Raw genomic sequence first — 19,136 nt, 5'->3', positions numbered from 1 at the left:
GTGATCGCCTGCGAGAGGAGCTTAGGAGAGCGTGTGCAACACTCAACAAATAATAATTACCCCTTACTCTGCTTAAGGCTGTTGCTTGAGAAACCTTTAAAGCTGTGGAAGAATCGTCTGTTTTATGTGAGTACGGCCAAATTATTTACCACATGAAATATATGTTAATTTTCCCAAGATCAGTGTATAATGGTACATATTACCATAAAAAAAAAAAGATTACTCTAAACGTTTGTTTTTAAAATAATTAGCTGAGCAGATGGCTTTCATTGCCAAACATCTTAGTGGTGGTGTGAATGTGACCTTGGCATGCTTTTACCTCTTCAGTTCTGACCTCCTCAACCATCCATTGTTCATCCTGCACACCCTGTACATATATCCACGGAACAACCGTGGACATCTTTAGGAGGAAACTAGATTTATTCCTCCAAGGAGTGCCGGATCAACCGGGCTGTGGTGGGTATGTGGGCCTGTGGGCCGGTCCAAGAAACAAGCTGATGGACCAAACTCTCACAAGTCAAGCCTGGCCTCGGACCGGGCTTGGGGAGTAGAAGAACTCCCAGAACCCCATCAACCCGGTATCAACCAGTTCACCATTCTCTCTGTCAATATGGACGATGCTAGCCCAAACCGTGTGGCCTCCAACGTCGAACAGCCAAACAGTCAGACAGATATTCACACGTAAAGTTTGGAGTATGTAGCATGATACAAGTAATGTGTTTCCATTCAGTAAGATTCATATTTTGAGTTAATATTTCTTGTGAATAATGTCACCATAAATATTAAACATTTATTGTTTTTTGATACCATGGGGACGTTTGAGAGCATTTGTGCCATACATTGCACTGGGGGAATACCCGGAGTTGCCTGAGTCTGTCTGTCTGTCTCCACTCTGTCTATCTAACTATCCTTCTACCTATCTCTCTATTTATCTATCTATCCACTTATCTCTCTATTTGTCTATCCATTGATCTATATCCATTAATCTATTCTTATATACATCCCTCTATCCATCAATCTGTACATCTATATATCTATCCATTTATCTCTCCATCAACTCCCCCAACAATCAATATATCCATCTATCTCTCAGTCTATCTATTCATCTATATAACTACTATCTAACCATCAGCCTATTTAAGAATGTATCTATTCATCTATTCCCCATCTACCCATCTAGCAATCCATAAATCCTTCTTTGTATATTTCTGTCTGTCCATTTGTACATCAATCCATTTGTCCATACATCTACTCATCGGTCCATTTATCTATATTTCTATCTACCCGGCGCTCCCTGTATCCATCTATCTATCCATCTATCAATCCATCTTTGCATAAACCTACACATCCGTCCATCTATGAATCCATCAATCCATTCATCTGCCTTTCTCTCTGTCCATTTATCTATATACATACATCCATCTTTGCATACATCAGTAGGGTAAAGTGCGACTAGAGTGACGCGCGCTATCTGGCGCGGGGGGACCCCTGCGACTAGAGCGACGTGCGCCATCTGGGCAGGTGGGACCCCTGCGACTAGAGCGACGCGCGCAATCTGGGCGGGTGGGACCCCTGCGACTAGAGCAACGCACGCCATCTGGGCGGGTGAGACCCCCGCGACTAGAGCGACGCGCGACATCTGGCCAGGTGGAGCGCAATGGGTTTTGGGGGATTTTCCCGGAAGTTGTGGCATGTCGGACGCGTGTGAGCGTCCGGTGTTTGGATATGCGGTCAGGAAAGATGTGAGTTCATGTTGTTGGGGTGTAGGAGAGTATGTGTGGTATGTGGTAGAGTAAGAAATACGTGGATATGAGTGGAATATGTGGAAAGAGTAGTTAAATATGTATGTGTGTTATGATATACATAGCAGTCAGTGGTTTCTCTCTCTCTCTCCAGATCATTTAATAGTTGGGGGAAAGTAACATCAATTCCTTTCTCCTGCCGCCGCTGTTCACGTATCTTTTTTTCATTTCACTTAGACTGACAGCGCATCAGAGGATGGACGACTAATGTCAATTTTCGAGCCCCCATCACTCTCATCCTTATAACCTCGTAATGTAACACGACCATGATGACATCGTTCTTGCCCAAATATCATTAATGTAACGTGACAAATATGGTAACTTTGTTCTTTGCCCAAATATCATTTTAAGAGTAACGAGCAACTTTCTGTTCGATGTCTGAATATTGAAATGTGAACCCCATTTAGCCAAACACAATATCTCCATTACATCTCATAACATATAAATATTACGGTCTGCAAGTTTTAGCCCTCTGTAACATATTGTAACGTAACGCATATCAACTTTCTGCAGTCCAAAATATCATTTTGAAATGAAAAGTGAGGCTTAGTCAATCTCCATTTCATCTCTTACCATATAAATATTGGTGTCTACCAGTTTTAGCCCCTGTAACATTTTGTAACGTAACGCATATCAAATTTCTACAGACCAAAATAACATTATGAAAGTATGACTTAGTCCATCTCCATTACATCTCCTACCATATAAATAATACTGTGTGACAGTTTCAGCCCTCTGTAACATATTGTAACGTAATGCGTATCAACTTTCTGCAGTCTAAAATGTCATTTCGAAACGAAAAGTGAGGCTTAGTCCATCTCCATTACATCTCTTACCATATAAATATTAGTGTCTACCAGTTTTAGACCCTGTAACACATTGTAACGTAACGTGGAAATCATCAAATTTCTACAGACCAAATATAATTTTTAAATGAATGACTTAGTCCATCTCCATTACATCTCTTACCATATAAATATTGGTGTCTACCAGTTTTAGACCCTGTAACACATTGTAACGTAACGTGGAAATCATCAAATTTCTACAGACCAAATATCATTTTTAAATGAATGACTTAGTCCATCTCCATTACATCTCTTACCATATAAATATTGGTGTCTACCAGTTTTAGACCCTGTAACACATTGTAACGTAACGTGGAAAATCAACCTTGTCTGATGACCAAATAACATTTTTAAATGAAAGTATGACCTAGCCCATCTCCTTTACATCTCATACCATATAAATATTACGGTCTGCAAGTTTTAGCTCTCTGTAACACAATGTAACGTAACGTAACGCAAATCAACTTTTTGCAGTCCAAAATATTTTGAAATGAAAAGTGAGGCTTAGCCCATCTCCATTTCATCTCTTACCATATAAATATTGGTGTCTACCAGTTTTAGCCCCTGTAACATATTGTAACGTAACGCATATCAACTTTCTGCAGTCCAAATAACATTATGAAAGTATGACTTAGTCCATCTCCATTACATCTCTTACCATATAAATATTGGTGTCTACCAGTTTTAGACCCTGTAACACATTGTAACATAACGTGGAAATCATCAAATTTCTACAGACCAAATAACATTTTTTTAAATGAATGACTTAGTCCATCTCCATTACATCTCTTACCATATAAATATTGGTGTCTACCAGTTTTAGACCCTGTAACACATTGTAACATAACGTGGAAATCATCAAATTTCTACAGACCAAATAACATTTTTTTTAAATGAATGACTTAGTCCATCTCCATTACATCTCTTACCATATAAATATTGGTGTCTACCAGTTTTAGACCCTGTAACACATTGTAACGTAACGTGGAAAATCAACTTTGTCTGATGACCAAATAACATTTTTTAAATGAAAGTATGACTTAGCCCATCTCCTTTACATCTCATACTATATAAATATTACCGTCTGCAAGTTTTTGCTCTCTGTAACACAATGTAACACAAACGGGACCTGCGGTCCGAGTCAGGACCCTAGGTCCTGACTGGTTTGGAGTGGAGACGGGTTCAAGTAAAAAATGGGCACACAGGAAATGATTTCGACGTTCAGTAAACACTTACCGAGTGGATAACTGAATGGCCGACAGCCCAATACGGAGTTGATGATAGTATTTAATTTAAGATTGTGAAACTTAAAACTAAACTAAATGCTCACACATGTGTTAATTTCCACGTTCAGTTAACACTCACTGAGTTGTAAACTGAAAGACTAAGCCAGCCAATGCATGGTTGATGATGATAGTAATATTTTAAGATTGAGAAACTTTAAACTAAATGACCACACATGTAGCGATTTTGCATTCAGTAAACACTTACTGAGTTGTAAACTGAATGCCGGAGCCGGCCAATACACGGTTTGTGATAGTAATATTTTATTTTTTACGATGGAGAAACTTTAAACTAAAACATGAGGTCGCGTGGAGGGATAACAATGTTCAGTAAACAGTTACCGAGTTGTAAACTGAATGGTAGAGCCACCCAATACCTGGTTAATGATAATAGTATTTCACGATGGAAAAACCTTATTCTAAACTAAAAATGAGCTCACATGAAGTGATTTTCACTTACTGAGTTGTTAACTGAATGTCTGAGACATCCATTACATGGTTGATGGTAGCAGTATTAATGACATTGATAATAAGAGGTCTTGAACTAGATACTGGCAGGAGGACAACAAAGCTGTGATATTGAAAAGAAACTGAACTGAATTTGAAAATTGATTAATATATGTAGTGTGAAGCCAATCTACTGAAAAACAGTAAGCAAACTTTATTTGAAAAGAATAAGAGAAGACTGAAAAGCTGGGGGCAAGAAAAATGTTAAAAATAAGAAGTAATGATCTTCATAAACATAACATAAGATATCCATGACCGTAATTAATAAATACAGTGTGAACTCTCTTAAACTATGCTCACCGTGAAATATCGTCACTAGGCACAACTTGTCACTCTGCGAAACAAATTACTGACTATAGTGCGTCAGTGAGAATAAAAATGACCACTTGTGTTTTGGAGTGCTATTTTAGTCAAGAAATACTGTAAAGGATGATTATTGACTAAAGGGAATTTCGCGGACTGCTGGTGTTTGATGTGTTGAACTGCTTAAAGGAAACATATGTGCTAGAAAAATTCCTGTGAAATAATGCTTGTTATATGTTTTGACTATCTAGCTAATAGCGCATTGCCTGGCTAATAATGAATGTCACATTTTGTCTGACTCACTTAGCACAAGTGAAGAGAAAACATTGAAAAACTGGCAAAGGATAAAAACTCTGTGAAATCATATCTGTTATGTTAAGTTTTGACTAGCTGCAAGCTATGTTTGCCATCTCTCTCTTTCTCAATATGGAAGTGGGTTGGTGTGGGTTATTTGTGTGGACTCGGGAGATATGATCACTACTTATAAGTTTCTCAAAGAAAATGATAAGCTATGTAACGACCTTTTATTTAACACACACACATACACACACACACACACACACACACACACACACACACACACACACACACACACACACACACACACACACACACACACACACACACACACACACACACACACACACACACACACACACACACACACACACACACACACACACACACACACACACGACATCCGTGCAGTAGTGAGATTCCCCTTTGATAACTGTGCACGTGACAATGTAAAATTAAAATGTGCAAAGATGATTCGGAGTGCTATTTAGTAGAGAAATGATACAAAATTGTGTTTATTGACTAGTGAGAGCCCGTAGCATGTATGGTGTGGGATATTGCGGTCCTTAACCTATTCAAGCGATAGACAGACAGACAGACAGACAACAACAATTGGTAGTGGCCCTCGTGTCTATTTGATTTGATAGAAGAAAAAAATGAAGACTAGTAGTCCCTGTTTTTTAAGATGAAAAACTTTTAACTATAAAAATGTTTGACTGAGTGACTGACTGCTTTTCTGGACAGGTCTGCAGGTCTGCAAGAAATAATAGTAATGTAGGTAGGGAACATGTCTCCTCGGCTCTTTTATCTTCCACAAAGCCTTTCCTCCTATCTCAACCCTATTAGTTCATGCTCTCGTGTTTCACTTTTGTTAAAACTAAATCTACACACGCGATATGAAATGTGAAAAAAATCTTACATTATGCTATGTTAACAGTGCTTGAATAAAATTATTAAGAGTGCTAGGGTACTGTTGCGCACAGTCATCTCACTAAGGCGGGTTGGTGACAGAATTGTCAAAATGATGTACCTTGCATATATCAAATCTTTAGTGGTTTTATGCGGCACCTCTGCTTGTTTTGATGACTGAAAGGAGTTTGATGTGTGGCTTATTGTGTGGACTCTGGAGATATGATCACCACATATAAGTTTCTCAAAGAAAAGTGGTAATATTTTTCTTTGTGTTTGGATGTAATGGCTAAACATGGTTTACATTTTCAATAATGTTATTTGGTCATCAGACAAAGTTGATTTTCCAAGTTACGTTACAATGTGTTACAGAGGCTAAAACTGGTAGACACTAATATTTATATGGTAAGATATGTAATGGAGATGGACTAAGTCATACTTTCATAATGTTATTTGGACTGCAGAAAGTTGATATGCGTTACGTTACAATATGTTACAGGGGCTAAAACTGGTAGACACCAATATTTATATGGTAAGAGATGAAACGGAGAGATGGACTAAGCCTCACTTTTCATTTCAAAATGATATTTTGGACGGCAAAAAGTTGATTTGCGTTACGTTACGTTACGTTACATTGTGTTACAGAGAGCTAAAACTTGCAGACCGTAATATTTATATGGTATGAGATGTAAAGGAGATGGGCTAAGTCATACTTTCATTTAAAAAATGTTATTTGGTCATCAGACAAAGGTGGTGTGGGTTATTTGTGTGGACTCGGGAGATATGATCTCTACTTATAAGTTTCTCAAAGAAAATGATAAGCTATGTAAGGACCTTTTATTTAACACACACACACACACACACACGACATCGGTGCAGTAGTGAGATTCCCCTTTGATGGCTGTGCACGTGACAATGTAAAATTAAAATGTGCAAAGATGATTCGGAGTGCTATTTAGTAGAGAAATGATACAAAATTGTGTTTATTGACTAGTGAGAGCCCGTAGCATGTATGGTGTGTGATATTGCGTCCTTAACCTAGTCAAGCGATAGACAGACAGACAGACTGACAGACAGACAACAACAATAGGTAGTGGCCCTCGTGTCTATTTGATTTGATAGAAGAAAAAAATGAAGACTAGTAGTCCCTGTTTTTTGAGATGAAAAACGTTTAACTATAAAAATGTTTGACTGAGTGACTGACTGCTTTTCTGGACAGGTCTGCAGGTCTGCAAGAAATAATAGTAATGTAGGTAGGGAACATGTCTCCTCGGCTCTTTTATCTTCCACAAAGCCTTTCCTCCAATCTCAACCCTATTAGTTCCTTCGAGTCCAATCTCAACCCTTAGAGATGGACTAAGTCATTCATTTAAAAATGATATTTGGTCAGTAGAAATTTGATGAATTCCACGTTACGTTTTAATGTGTTACAGGGTCTAAAACTGGTAGACACCAATATTTATATGGTAAGAGATGTAATGAAGATGGACTAAGCCTCACTTTTCGTTTCAAAATGACATTTTAGACTGCAGAAAGTTGATATGCATTACGTTACAATATGTTACAGAGGGCTAAAACTGTCACACAGTAATATTTATATGGTAGGAGATGTAATGGAGATGGACTAAGTCTCACTTTCATTTTAAAATGTAATTTTGGTCTGTAGAAATTTGATTTGCATTACGTTACAATGTGTTACAGAGGTCTAAAACTTGTAGACCGTAATATTTATATGGTAGGAGATGTAATGGAGATGGACTAAGTCATACTTTCATAATGTTTTTTGGTCTGTAGAAAGTTGATGATTTCTGAGTTACCTTACGTTACAATGTGTTACAGAGGTCTAAAACTTGCAGACCGTAATATTTATATGGTAGGAGATGTAATGGAGATGGACTAAGTCATACCTTCATAATGTTATTTGGACTGCAGAAAGTTGATATGCGTTACGTTACAATATGTTACAGAGGCTAAAACTGGTAGACACCAATATTTATATGGTAAGAGATGAAATGGAGATTGACTAAGCCTCACTTTTCATTTCAAAATGACATTTTAGACTGCAGAAAGTTGATATGCGTTACGTTACAATATGTGACAGAGGGCTGAAACTGTTACACAGTAATATTTATATGGTAGGAGATGTAATGGAGATGGACTAAGTCTCACTTTTCATTTCAAAATGATATTTTGGACTGCAGAAAGTTGATATGCGTTACGTTACAATATGTTACAGAGGGCTAAAACTTGCAGACCATAATATTTATATGGTATGAGATGTAATGGAGATATTGTGTTTGGCTAAATGGGGTTCACATTTCAATATTCAGACATCGAACAGAAAGTTGCTCGTTACTCTTAAAATGATATTTGGGCAAAGAACGAAGTTACCATATTGGTCACAATACATTAATGATATTTGGGCAAGAATGATGTCATCATGTTGGTCGTGTTACGTTATGAGGTTATAAGGGTGAGAGTGATGGGGGCTCGAAAACTGACATTAGTCGTCCATCCTCTGATGCGCTGTCAGTCTAAGTGAAATGAAAAAAAGATACGTGAACAGCGGCGGCAGGAGAAAGGAATTGATGTTACTTTCCCCCAACTATTAAATGATCTGGAGAGAGAGAGAGAAACCACTGACTGCTATGTATATCCCATGCAGTTGTGTTTACAACAAATTATGATTTATTATAATAATAAGATTGAAGACCAGCTTATGACTGGATATTCTTAAAAAATGCTATTTGAGCAAAGAATGATGATACCATGTTGATCACATTGCGATACAAGGTTACACATATGATCAGAATAATACTAAAGGCTTTGCACAGAACATCCGGTCCTGGAAGGGTGTAGTGATGCTTGATGGTTTGGGCTTGGAAGGGGGTGGGAGGGGGGTAGTGGTTTGGTGGGGGTGGATGGGGAGAGGGTAAGGCCATCCCACTACCTCGTCCATCTCACAAGGCCTCAAACCGCCACGAAGGTTAGACCTTAACGAGACTGATTGCTGTTTCATTCATTCAAGAGTCATGAACATTCTGTGACATTGTCTTGCTATGATAACGCCGTTGTGTGATACATGCTCTGCACAGCAGTAATGGGTGTAGGAAGAAGAGGTGATGGAGATTGAGTAAACATGCATACATTTCAATGATCACAGTTAACAAGAACAATTTGTAGGTAGAGATCGCGTCTCCGTGACGATGTGAAATGTTTCCCTCTTTTAGTAAACGCTAACCTACTGACTTTGACTGAGTTTACTAAGTGATGTGCCATGTGGTGACACTTCTCAGGTCGATGTGACAGTATGTGATCCTGGTTCGTAACACTCAAGAAGGTAAGGGGGAGAGGGGTGCCCCACTCTAGAAGGTAATGAAGGGGATGGAGAGGGGGCCCCTGATGGTATGGGAGAGGAGGGGGATGAGGGGTTGGAGTGATTGACGATGACAGGTGAGGGCCTGCTGGCGGAAGTAAGGGCGAGGCCTGTTGGGGTGCACATCTCCAGACCACTCTGAAGACATCGAAAAACCATTAAGGTAAAGGACCACATCCCTCCTGCTGCAGCTCTCATCTCCTCCTGGACTCTGCTCTCTCGAAGAAAAACCACAAACCACAAATGGCTCTAAGCACTCTCACGCCGAGGGGGAGCTCCCCTCACCCTTCCCTCACCCTCCCTCACCCCTCCCCCACCCCAAACAACATATCCGCCTATGTTGGGACCCCTCACACCTACACACAGCCTCTACATAGCCTACTTACTATCATCAAAACTATTATCTACACACAGGATTAAGTCTACGGCAAACACACATACATATTTAACTACTCTTTCCACATATTCCACTCATATCCACGTATTTCTTACTCTACCACATACCACACATACTCTCCTACACCCCCAACAACATGAACTCACATCTTTCCTGACCGCATATCCAAACACCGGACGCTCACACGTGTCCGACATGCCACAACTTCCGGGAAAATCCCCCAAAACCCATTGCGCTCCACCTGGCCAGATGCCGCGCGTCGCTCTAGTCGCGGGGGTCCCACCCGCCCAGATGCCGCACGTCGCTCTAGTCACAGGGGTCCCACACGCCCAGATGGCGCACGTCGCTCTAGTCGCAGGGGTCCCACCCGCCCAGATGGCGCGCGTCGCTCTAGTCGCAGGGGTCCCCCCGCGCCATATGGCGTGCGTCGCTCTAGTCGCACTTTACCCTACTTTCATCACTTTATTAATCGATCTGTGCAGCTATCTATGCATTAATTTATCCATCTAGCTTTCTATCCATTTATCCATTAATATTTCGATCTAGTTTTCTTTCCATTAATCTATCCATCTAGCTTCCTATCAATTTCGTTTTCTATCCATCTATCCATTAATCTATCCATCTATCCATCAATCTATCCATTAATCTATCCATCTATTCATTAATCTATCCATCTATTAAATAATATATCCATCTAGTGTTCTATCTATCTAGTAATCTTTCCTACTAGTTTTCTATTCATCTATCTAACAATCTTCCCAACTAGATTTCTATTTATCTATCTATCCGTGCACCTAATTATCCTTCTATCCGTTAATCATGCCAACTATATTTCCATCTATCTATCCATCAATCTTTTCGCCTGTCTATCCTTGTACCTAGACAACCATTAACCCATCTATCTATTTATCTGTCTATCCATCTTTCCAGTCATATATCCATCCATTATTCTACTGTCTGTCTCTGTCACTAGATGTCTTTGTCTCTGCCTCTCTGTGTCTGTCTGTCTGAGGAAAAGTATAGTTGTCTATGTGTTGAGTGTCTATTACGAACCTTATCTCATGTGGGGATTAGTTTCAATTAAAAATTGTCGGTGGACACAGTGGACAATGTTTTATTGGAATAAATCTACAGCTGATATCTGGGAGGCCGCGAGTCACCAGTAATACTCCGCCAAGCAAAGTAGTACCTTCTCAGCTGGAGATTGTTAGGAATAATGTGAACCAGAATAGCCTAACTGTGTGAGGGAAAAATGGACTCAATAAAAAATCATGCATGGGGAATATGGTAAATAAAGTTAATAAAGGGTTTGGTTGAAAATGTATAGTATAGAGAATTAAGGGGCGATGACGCAAGAGCGGTGGACGCCATCTTGACTTGAGGGGAGGTGGATCTTGGACGACCAGACCTTGCTAACTGAGGGCTTGTCTCCGGCCGTATAGTCAGATAAGCTATCATACTATTTTAACAGGGTTGCAAGACAGGGTAGAGTACTCAGGCAGTCTATGGTGATGTTTAATAATAGTGTCCAGGTTTCCTAGAGGTTTATATATGTGTGTCACCGGTGGGCAGGTGTGGTGGAGGTGTGCACGGTTCCAAGGTTGGGACTGTGAGCCATAAGGTAACCACAGCCCGCTTGGGAGTTTTATTAACTAAGTTACCAACTACAGAATGACCTTGAGTTGTAAGGAGTACAAATTATGTCATATATTATCGTGTCTTATATATATATATTTAAATTCTGTCTTTTGTACTATGCTGATTCCTTTCTCAGGCTCAAGTAAAATCATTTATTCCCCTAGACAACATTTGAAAGTTCACCGCCACTCACCACCCAATTCGTGACAGTGTCAACAGTGAGAGGAGCTCAGTGGTGTCAAATGCTAAAACAAGAGTAGTTACCACTTACTATGACAAAGATCGGTCGTTTGAGAAACCTTTCATGCTGTGGAAAAAATATATTTTTAAGCATGTGAAAATTAATTAAAAGTTCTGTTAATGTTCCCAAAATCAGTGAATAATGGAGCATATTACTAATATGTCCGTGCAGCTGTCGGACAGTGCCAATGGGGGGGGGGGGCCTTAATGTGTCACTGGCAAGCTGTTCCTTTTGTACTCCTGGCGACCCCGACCACTCCAGTGTTCATTCCTTTCCCCAGACCATTTTCTCTGCCAGTTTGGGTGAGGCCAGCCCCTACCATGTTGCCTCCCCCCCTTGGAACAGACAAACAACCTTCTCTCCTATAGTATGTACTAGAGGGGTCACCCATCGTGGTCTCGGTCTGTCTGTCTGTCTGTCTCCCATCTCTCCATCTATGTATCTATCCACCTATCTCTATTTATCTATTCATTCATCTATCAATCCATTCATCTATATATCTTTACCAAATATCATCTATACATTATTCATTCCATCTATCCATCTACTTATCAAACATTCCATCTATCAATCCATCCATCAATCTTTCCATCTAGCTATTCATATTCTTCTATCATCTATAGATCATCTATCTCTCAGTCTACCTATCCATCTATATAACCAACAATCTATCCATTCATTTAAGATATATTCATCAATCCATCCATGTAGCTTTCTTGCCATCCATATATCCATATATCTATCTATCCATCTATCATTCTCTCCATACGTCTATTCGTGTATCTGTCCATCTACCTTATCATCTATAAATCTTTTTGTCAATCAATCCAAAAATATATATCATCTTATCCATCCACCTATACATCCATCCATCCGGGGAGCCGGTCAGCCGAGCAGACAGCACGCTGTATTTGTGATCCTGTGGTCCTGGGTTCGATCCCAGGCGCCGGCGAGAAACAATGGGCAGAGTTTCTTTCACCCTATGCCCCTGTTACCTAGCAGTAAAATAGGTACCTGGATGTTAGTCAGCTGTCACGGGCTGCTTCCTGGGGGTGGAGGCCTGGTCGAGGACTTGGCCGCGGGGACACTAAGAAGCCCCGAAATCATCTCAACATAACCTCAAGATAACCTTTCATTCTTTCCCTCCATGTGTGCAGTCATCTATCCTTCAAGCAATATATCCATCTAGTTTTCTATCTATCCATCTGTTTTTCTATCCATCTAGTTTTCTATCCTATCTATTCATCTATCTATCTATCTATCTATCTATCTATCTATCTATCTATCTATCTATCTATCTATCTATCTATCTATCTATCTATCTATCTATCTTTCTTTCTTTCTAACTATCTATCTATCCATGCGCCAACTCATCTTTCTATCCATCTATCCACCCACTTATATTTCCATCTACCTATCCATCTAATTATTCGTCTATTCATCTTTCTACCTATACATCCATCCATCCATCTTTTCATCTCTAAACCTATACATCCAACCGTCTATTCATCTCTCTATCCATCCATTTTCCTGTCCATCCATCTACTTTTTACCTACCTATCTATCTATCTCTCTATCCATCCACTTATCCCTCCATCCAACTATTCATCTGTCTACCTATCTATCTATATATTTACCAATTTATAACACAGAAATAAATCACAGAGAGAGAGAGAGAGTGGGTTCCTGCCAACTCACAGCACATAGGTTCGAACACTTATCACGGCTTCTACGGCTTATCTATTTATTCATGCGCCTATTCGTCTATCCATCCATCCTTTTATCTACTATCTGTTTCATTCTCTTCCTCTATCTTTGTCTCTGCCTCTCTCTGTCTCCAGCTGTGATTCTGTTTCTGAGTTTCTCTGTGTCTCTTTCTCTCTCTTTCTGTGTCTTATAAAAAATACAATAGTCTGAGTGTGGTGGTCGGCAGTGGGAGCAGCTCAGGGGTTTGAAGTACTAAAACACAATAGTTACCCTGACTCTGGTATAGAGCAGGTGCTTGAGAAACTGTTGACGCTGAGGGAGAATTGTCTGTTTGATGCTAGTACGGTCGAATTATTCACAGCAGGAAATTTCTCTAAATTTTTCCAAAAACAGTGAATAATGGTCATAATATTTTAAGACAGTATTTTATTGGAAAAGCTTAGCCTCCAACTTTAAACAGACAGCCATTCTCTCCTTTGGTAAAATTATATTATATAAATATTACATTTTGTCACATGATAAATGTGCTGTGTTGTGTGACATGAGTGTTATATAATGTAGGGATGCATAGGTGTGATCCTTACCTTCATAATCTGTAGCGTTGACGTCTGCTCCAGCGTCGAGGAGGACCTTCACAGTGTTGTAACTATTTCCGACTGCCCAAAAAAGGGCTGTCCTGCCTGTCAACAGATACCTCAATTGTTATTATGCATAAAATATCGCTATTCCAGTACTTTATGTAAGATATTGAAATAAGCCGTTCAAGATAAATATATTTATATACCAGTGACGCGAACCGACTCTACATATAATGCAAAACTATTTTCCACCCTAATTTTACGAGGGGAAGATCAAGTTCAAATTGTTAAGAATATATCACCATTACAATATCCGACATCTCATCAGTTCTTATTTGATAATTTATTATTTGTGACGAGAACAACAGTGGTGCTATTGTCTTGCCCGAAACACTACCACACAACCCACCACACTAACACACACCCCACCACACTACAACACAACCCACCACACTACACACAACCCCACCACACTACAGCACAACCCACCACACTAACACACACCCCACCACACTACAACACAACCCACCACACTACACACACCCCACCACACTACAACACAACCCACCACACTAACACACACCCCACCACACTACAACACAACCCACCACACTACCACACATCCCACCACACTACCACACAATCCTACCACACTACCACACAACCCCACCACACTACACACATGCCCACCACACTACCACACACCCAACCACACTACCACACAACTCACCACACTACCACACACCTCACCACACTACCATACAACTCACCACACTACCACACACCCCACCACACTACACACAACCCCACCACACTATCACACAACCCCACCACACAAGCACACACCCCACCACACTACCACACGACCCCACCAATCTACGCACAACCCCACCAATCTACGCACAACCCCACCACACTACTTCACTACCACACACCCCACCACACTACCACACACCCAACACACTACCAACAACCCACCACACTACACACAACCCCACCTCACTACCACACACCCCACCACACTACCACACAACCCTACAACACTACCACACAACCCCACCAAACCACAAACATCCCCACCACACTACCACACAGAACACCACACTACCACACAACTCACCACACTACCACACACCCCACCACACTACCACACACCCCACCACACTACCACACAACCCCACCACACTACACACAACCCCACCACACTACCACACACCCCACCACACTACCACACACCCCACCACACTATCACACAACCCCACCACACTATCACACAACCCCACCACACAACCACACACCCCACCACACTACCACACGACCCCACCAATCTACGCACAACCCCACCAATCTACGCACAACCCCACCACACTACTTCACTACCACACACCCCACCACACTACCACACACCCAACACACTACCACACAACCCACCACACTACACACAACCCCACCACACTAACACACACCACACCACACTAACACACACCCCACCACACTACCACACAACCCTACAACACTACCACACAACCCCACCACACCACACACATCCCCACCACACTACCACACACAACACCACACTACCACACAACTCACCACACTACCACACACCCCACCACACTACCACACACCCCACCACACTACCACGCAACCCCACCACACTACACACAACCCCACCACACTACCACACACCCCACCACACTACCACACACCCCACCACACTACCACACATCCTACCACACTACCACACAACCCCACCACACTATACACAACCCCACCACACTACCACACAACCCCACCACACTACCACACAACCCCACCACACTACACACAAGCCCACCACACTACCACACAACACCACCACACTACCACATACCCCACCACACAACCCCGCCACACTACACACAACCCCACCGCACTACCACACAACCCTAACACACTACCACACAACCCCACCACACCACACACATCCCCACCACACTACCACACACAACACCACACTACCACACACAACACCACACTACCACACAACTCACCACACTACCACACACCCCACCACACTACCACACACCCCACCACACTACCACACAACCCAACCACACTACACACAACCCCACCACACTACCACACACCCCACCACACTACCACACACCACACCACACTACCACACACCCCACTACACTACCACACAACCCCACCACACTACACACAACACCATCACACTACCACAAAACCCCACCACACTACCACACACCCCACCACACTACCACACAACCCCACTACACTACACACAATCCCACCACACTACGGCACACCCCGCCACACTACCACACACCCCACCACACAACCACACAACCTCACCACACTACCACACACCCCACAACACTACCACACAACCCCACCACAATACCACACACCCCACCACACTACTACACACCCCACCACATTACCACACACCCCACCACACTGCCACACATCCCACCACACTACCACACACATACCACCACACTACTATCTTGACTTGTATACCATGCAAGGTGATGGAGAAGATCGTGAGAAAAAACCTGGTATCACATCTGGAGAGAAGGGACTTCGTGACAAATCGCCAACATTTGTTCAGCACAAGGGTAAATCTTGCTTGACTGGCTTAATAGAATTCTACGATCAGGTGACAAAGATTAAGCAAGAAAGAGAGGGCTGGGTGGACTGCATTTTCTTGGATTGTCGGAAAGCCTTTGACACAGTACCGCATAAGAGGCTGGTACATAAGCTGGAGAGACAGGCAGGTGTAGCTGGTAACGTGCTCCAGTGGATAAGGGAGTACGTAATCAATAGGAAGCAGAGAGTTAAGGTGAGGGGTGAGACCTCCGATTGGCGTGAAGTCACCAGTGGAGTCCCACAGGGCTCTGTTCTCGGTTCTATCTTGTTTCTGATATATGTAAATGATCTCCCGGAGAGTATAGATTCAAATCTCTCTATGTTTGCGGACGATGCCAAATTTATGAGAAGGATTAAAACAGAAAAAGACTGTTTGAGGCTTCAAGAAGACGTAGACAAGCTGGAGGAATGGTCGAACAAATGGTTGCTAGAGATTAACCCAACCAAATGTAATGTAATGAAGATAGGTGTAGGGAGTAGGAGGCCAGATACAATGTATCATCTGGGAGAGGAAATTCTTCAAGAGTCAGAGACAGAAAAAGACTTGGGGTTGATATCACGTCAGACCTGTCTCCTGCAGCCCATATCAAGAGAATAACATCAGCGGCATATGCCAGGCTGGCCAACATACGAACGGCATTCAGAAACTTGTGTAAAGAATCATTCAGAATTTTGTATACCACATATGTCAGGCCAATCCTGGAGTATGCAGCCCCAGCATGGAGCCCATATCTAGTCAAGGATAAGGCAAAACTGGAAAAGGTTCAAAGGTTTGCCACCAGAGTAGTACCCGAGCTGAGAGGTATGAGCTACGAGAAGAGACTACGGGAATTAAACCTCACTTCGTTGGAAGACAAAAGAGTTAGGGGGGACATGATCATAACATTCAAGATTCTGAAGGAAATTGATAGGGTTGATAAAGACAGGCTATTTAACACAAGGGGCACACGCACAAGGGGACACAGGTGGAAACTGAGTGCCCAAATGAGCCACAGAGATATTAGAAAGAACATTTTTAGAGTCAGAGTGGTTGACAAATGGCATGCATTAGGAAGTGATGTGGTGGAGGCTGATTCCATACACAGTTTCAAGTGTAGATATGATAGAGCCCAATAGGCTCAGGAACCTGTACACCTGTTGATTAAAGGTTGAGAGGCGGGACCGAACAGCCAGAGTTCAACCCCCACAAACACAACTAGGTGAGTACAACTAGGTGAGTACACACACAACCACACAAACACACATCCCACCATACTACCACACAACCTCATCACACTACCACACACCAAACCACACCCCCCACCACACTACCACACACTCAATGACATTACCACACAACCCCACCACACTACCACACACCCAACCACACACCCCACCACACTACCACACACCCCACCACACTACCACGCACCCCATCACACTACCACACTCCCAACCACACAACCACACCCCCCACCACACTACCACATACCTTATCACATTACCACACAAACCCACCACACTACCACTCACCCAACCACACAACCACACACCCCACCACAATACTACACAACCCCACAACACTACCACACACCCCCACCACTCTACCACATACCCCCATCACTCTACAACACAACCCCCACAGTACTACCACACAAACCCACCACACTACCACCCAACCCACTTCACTTACACACATCCCCACCACACTAGCATACACTCCGCCAAACAACCACACACTCCACCACACTCCTCCACACAACCACACACTCCATCACACTAATACACGTCCCCACCGCACTACCACACACCCACCATACACCTCACCACACTACCACACACCTCACCACAATACTACTCACCCCACAACACTATCACACACCCGACTATAGAACCACACACTCCACCAAACGTCCCCACCACACTGCCACACTACCCCACCACACTACCACACACCCAATCTCACTACCACACACCCCACCTCACTACCATACACCCCTACACAATACTAGACACCACCACCACACTTCCACAAACCATCAACACTACACACACCCCACCACACTACCACACACTGTACCACACTACAACAAACCCCACCACACTACTACTTAACCCCACCACACTACCACACAACCACACACCCCACCACACTACCATACACCCCACCATACTATCACACACCCCACCAAACTACTATACACAATACCAGACACCACCACCACACTTCCACAAACCATCAACACTACACACACCCTGTTACGTACTCCTAGCAGAATACGTATATAAATTTGAAATAGCATTTTTGTTTCCATTATATCATTGCCTGTATATGTACACACATTGTGTTCATGTAAATTATCGTGTGGTGTGGCAGCGTTAGTGGAGACAGGAGCGGGGTTGCGTTGCACACGTCTAGTACCTGTCAGATACGGGAAAGCTGGACCTGTTCAGTTTGGGAGTTCCAGATGTCACTTTTATTTAGTTTATATAAGTATTTATTTTCTGCAATTAAACAGGTGGCATTATACTTATATATTTTGTAAGTAACTATTATCTGTAATTTGCATTCTTGTGTGTTTTGAGAACAAGTGGTTGTTCAATTAGTTTTAAATACTA

At 42.2% G+C, this 19,136-nt stretch overlaps 1 protein-coding gene across 1 annotated transcript in view; it reads right to left on the bottom strand.

Moving 5' to 3' along the window:
- The window catches only part of LOC138351831 (protein phosphatase 1 regulatory subunit 12A-like), an 82,090-nt gene that overhangs the window by 47,497 nt on the left and 15,457 nt on the right, over positions 1-19,136 (bottom strand). Inside the window, exon 3 of the mRNA XM_069303844.1 lies at positions 13,890-13,985. Within this exon, the coding sequence (XP_069159945.1) occupies positions 13,890-13,985 (96 nt within the window). The remainder of the gene's footprint in view (positions 1-13,889; positions 13,986-19,136) is intronic.

The sequence above is a fragment of the Procambarus clarkii genome, chromosome 51 (genome assembly GCF_040958095.1).
Source record: "Procambarus clarkii isolate CNS0578487 chromosome 51, FALCON_Pclarkii_2.0, whole genome shotgun sequence".
In the NCBI taxonomy this organism is placed as follows: domain Eukaryota; kingdom Metazoa; phylum Arthropoda; class Malacostraca; order Decapoda; family Cambaridae; genus Procambarus; species Procambarus clarkii.
This window is presented reverse-complemented; position numbering and strand designations above follow the sequence as displayed.